The sequence below is a fragment of the Acartia tonsa genome, chromosome 10, assembly GCF_053477335.1.
Source record: "Acartia tonsa isolate MP-2025a chromosome 10, ASM5347733v1, whole genome shotgun sequence".
In the NCBI taxonomy this organism is placed as follows: Eukaryota; Metazoa; Arthropoda; class Copepoda; order Calanoida; family Acartiidae; genus Acartia; species Acartia tonsa.
Genome location: NC_137269.1, coordinates 25,872,402 through 25,876,845, shown reverse-complemented (window position 1 = coordinate 25,876,845; position 4,444 = coordinate 25,872,402). Strand labels below are relative to the sequence as shown.

The 4,444-nt window shown below is 34.7% G+C and overlaps 1 protein-coding gene across 1 annotated transcript; it reads right to left on the bottom strand.

Moving 5' to 3' along the window:
* Nucleotides 1–2,552: 2,552 nt before the first annotated feature.
* LOC145330735 (uncharacterized) lies at nt 2,553–3,476 on the bottom strand. The gene is made up of 2 exons (XM_080175400.1): nt 3,125–3,476; nt 2,553–2,849 (listed from the first exon to the last, which is right to left on the bottom strand). The coding sequence occupies exons 1-2, from the start codon at nt 3,245–3,247 to the stop codon at nt 2,553–2,555; spliced, it is 420 nt and encodes a 139-aa protein (XP_080031526.1). The 5' UTR covers nt 3,248–3,476.
* Between the last annotated feature and the right edge of the window lie 968 nt (nt 3,477–4,444).

Genomic DNA, 4,444 nt, shown 5'->3' with positions numbered 1-4,444 from the left:
ATATCCGGTGGTAAAATATACATCTTTTCTCTTCAGCAGGGGAGACCAACTATATGCAATATACGTCGACTAAAGAGTCGATCCCTTCAAAAACACTTACATAAAAAAAAAAAAATTGCATATAGAGAGTTTTGATTCTGTATAGGCAAACAGAGTCAAACGATTGATACAGATTGTACAAAAATACGAATGTTACAAATGTTAAATACGCACCCTGACATATACACAAAAACTATTTAAAACATTTAATACAAATTGTACAAAGTGTACAAACATAACAGTACTAATAGGCAACCTATATATATACGCCTTGAATTGTGATGAGTTGATTAGTTATTAGAAACTATAACCACTCTACATACAAAAAATATGTCAAAAACTTTAATTATAACTTCGGACAGGAAACGCCCACTCAGAATTTTAGTAGTAGTAAACAATAACGATAACTTAAATTTTATACTGAAATTGAGTCAGTTTACTATAACATATCCACAAGTGAGGAAATCACCAACCTTGTGAAGTACTACAGTTATCACATAACACGTAAGTCTTAACAAAATATTTTACAAAAGCTATAAAATGCAAACTAGATTCCGAAAGCCTATGCCTAGATCACAACGAATTCTACATGAGACCTTCGCGAACCTAGTAGAGTATTGTTATAACTTGCTTACGATGATTAAAGAAATGTTATCGTTTAAAATTAGTTGTGGAATCAGCCAACCTAGTCGTATTGTACGATACTTGCATTGTCGTATACTTAGAAACACTTATAGAGACGCATACAACCGTTTGGTTATACGGTATAGACAGCAGGAGTATAGAAACCGACAGACTATAACAGACGAATTACGGGCAGTAGCACGCCAAATAGAGAATCTGAGAGACACAGTCCTCCTCATTTCTGGACATTGTACTCTCCCCACTATCCACGAAGAGTAAACTAGATTAAAACTGATTCTTATAATCTGATTTCTAACAATGACGCACGGACGTATCCTAACGATATAAAAGTTTTGCATATGATAAAACCTCTTGTACATATGTGTATTGATGTAAAATACTTATATTCTCATATATCTCTATGTAATTATTGAAAACGATAGGAAAATTAATCGCATAAATCATAGTTGAGATATCAAAAAGAACATAGCAAGAAATTTTGTTATTTATAAAAGTTATCATAAACCAAGTGAATGTAAGCTAGACTAAGCACCTTGTAACAATAAACTTTAATTATGTATCTAACTAAATTAAGGAACAGACAATAATACTTATAGAGTAGCTACGTAAACGGGAGTTGTACACAACAAATACTAAATCAGTAAATAACAGTGTATATGCTACTTAAAATTGCTATATTTATTTTAACAAAAGTAAATAATCTTTAGAAAGGTATAAAATTTTTTTTGACAAATATTTTTTCTTTGGTGAAAACTTAAAATTAAATCAATTTTGAAAACAGAACATAAACTTTTATTTTTACAGTAATTGAAAAACATTATGATAGTAAGAAGTTTTCTGACAATTTAACATCTTAGTTAATATAATTTGAACATAAGCTGTATAATGGCACATAATAAAACTTCGAGATTGCTAATACGATTAATTGAACGCTAAATGTTGAATTTGTACATATAAAAAGCACATAGCCTAATGACAAGCCAACGGGAGCCAAAAATTTAACTCTACTTGTTGGAAATAAGACTTAGTTTTAAATCTAAAGGTACATAAGAACATTTTACCTTGAGACTTTAAACTTTATGACTATTGTATTGAAATTTAAAAGGGAAACGCTATTTATTCTAAGCCTTACTAATTAAATAAAGCTTCCTTAATGAGATCATCCAATCAATGATATTACTTTAATTACTTGAATCACAAACAGTCTTTACATGAGTTTTCTTAAAAATACTTGAATAAGCGTATGTAAATAACTTTGTCTAACGTCAGTCTTTCGGTCTACTTAGATATTGGTTACAAAAAAAAAAAATATATATGCTATTTACAAGTCCTCTCTATATCACAGCACAATTAAAATTCACGATTAATGCACAGGGATGGATATAAATGAAATTTAGAGAAAAGGTACTGAGGTGCGAGTTCGATTAAATATCTATATATACATGACCCTTACAAGCTAACAAGAATGAATAAACTGCGACATAAGGCTGTAATTACAGTTGTTAATATACTATTGAGAAAAGAAAAGGATTAGTTCGCTTACGAAAAAAGTAATTAAGAATTGAATGAAGTTTAAATTATGGGCATAAAGAAAATACAACCTTATAATCATTTCCTTACATACTAAATATCCTTACAGACTAAACAAGTATATACATAACATAATGGCAGAAGTGTAAATTAATGTTTGGCTTTGTACAGTATAAAAAGTCATAATGTCTAATAACAAAAGTCTACTTCATAGTGATTACTATTTTGACTAGTTACATAAAAATTAGAAAATCTGTAAATTTAGTCACATGTTGTCTAAAACTGGTCATTGTCTAAAAATTTGTATGTCATATTTCAACCAAGCTAACAGCGCCACTTTACGGCGTACGTTTAGGGAACGTGGGACCCCGACGTCGAGGGACTCCCTCAACGCCGGAATCCTCTGTTCTATTATTATCTGAGGAACGCGTAGCTGAATTGAAGCTACTCTCCGCCGATGTTATCTCTTTCAAGATGGCAGGAGTTGGAGTACGCATGGAACGGCGCAGACGTTCTAAACTGAGAACCCGCAGTGGTGTGGGGTACTCGATCTCATCAGTCACCGCATTAAATCTAATGGGCGGGAGATCGGCGTCCTCGATATCGTCAACCAGTGGGACTAAACTGGCCGCATCCTAAAATTAAGAAAAGGGACATTATTAGACAATCATTTTAATAAATGTTCACAAGAGAATGTATCAACGCTTATCCATATATGTTTGTGAGTCATTTTTTTTATATACATCACTAATACTTTATCCAGAATCTTAATATTAACTATTAGGAAGGAGTTACACCATAGTTAAAGTAAAGTTATTGTCTAAACGCATAGCTATCTGAGCTAAACAGCCTAGTCTAAGCTACGTAATTTTTGCAACGGAGAAATATTATAAGAGCTTATCAGACTTACCACAGACAAATCAGCTGCAGATGGAGATTCAATGCGACTAAGGCACATAATAGAGCTCAAGGAAGAGCTGTCGCTGGATCCCTCAGCTGTCCTCTCAGAACTGACCCGATTACACCTCCCCATATTGGTGTAAAACTGCGTCAGGGGGATGGAGTTGGTCGCCTAAAATATAATAGATCTTATTAGTTTAATCGCAACGCCAACAAAGAATCTAGGAAAATCAGGAAATGAGAATGCCTAAAATCCTGTAAAGCTATATGATTAGGTAGCAATTCAACCCACTTTATACCAGAATTAAAATCTTAGATCGGTTCAAAAAAAAAAAAAAATGCTTATGCAACCATACATTTTAAGATTAACATTCTACCAATAAAAGAATTTTAGTTGCAAATACCTCTAGATAACGTGTACAAATGTACGGCCTCTTTCTGAAAATTAATAGAAAACTAAAGCATGGATACTTACATGTAGACGCTCTGTTTGATCAAAGATCAACGGACGGAAGCCAGGACTTCCCGTCGAGGTGTCCAATCCCGCAGGCACATTACTTCCAGTAACTCGATCCTCAGTGGCAGACAGACGGTGTACGGCAAACAGCCCAACTCTGGACCTTACTTCTGCTGGAATCGATGGACTAGCAGAGGGAGCCTAAAACAAAAAGAAAACATTAAAGTTTTGATCTAACATTTAAACCCCCAATGAGAAACGTGCGGCACGAGCAAACTCTTAACCTTCCCAGAGGGAAATAATATTAGGTTGCTAATTAAGATTTTAGTAAAGGTTAACTGGTATCTCAATTTAATTGCGGTAACCGAGCGGATTTCTCTGGCGACATAAAACGACGAAAAACGGTGAGCGATATATATGGAAGAGCCGAAAGTCAACGTTGAGGAAGTGAGAATAGGACAGAACAACCCTGCAACAACATGATGCTTTATTAGACAAAACGGGTGGCTAGAAAAAAAAATTATACAAAACAAAAAAGAAATATACAACAGAAGAAAACTCACCTGTGTATCTGACAGAATATCATCCATCACAGAGGATGCGGCTTCATACATGGTACCCGACGGCTCCACAGTTGGCGACGTAACCTCAGATCTAGTCCTGTTGGTCCTGTTACCGCAGTGAAGAAGCTCAATGGTCCTGACGCCTATGTTTCGGAGGCGCGTACATACATCTCTTATCCAGCAAGCCAGCGACCTGTCTGAGGTGTTGTCTAATCTTGTTAGAGTCTCAAGCCCTACAGCACCGAAGAAGACCACTATGAGAGCACATGAAAACAAGCCTAAACCCAACAACATGTTAATTAAGCCATCC

What these genes read in the sequence shown, in the direction of transcription:
- LOC145330735 (XM_080175400.1), bottom strand. Translation starts at nt 3,247, where the DNA reads ATGGGGAGGTGTAATCGGGTCAGTTCTGAGAGGACAGCTGAGGGATCC. An exon ending in CTGCAGCTGATTTGTCTGTG is followed by an intron (nt 2,850 to 3,124) that starts GTAAGTCTGATA and finishes TCTTAATTTTAG; the next exon opens with GATGCGGCCAGTTTAGTCCC.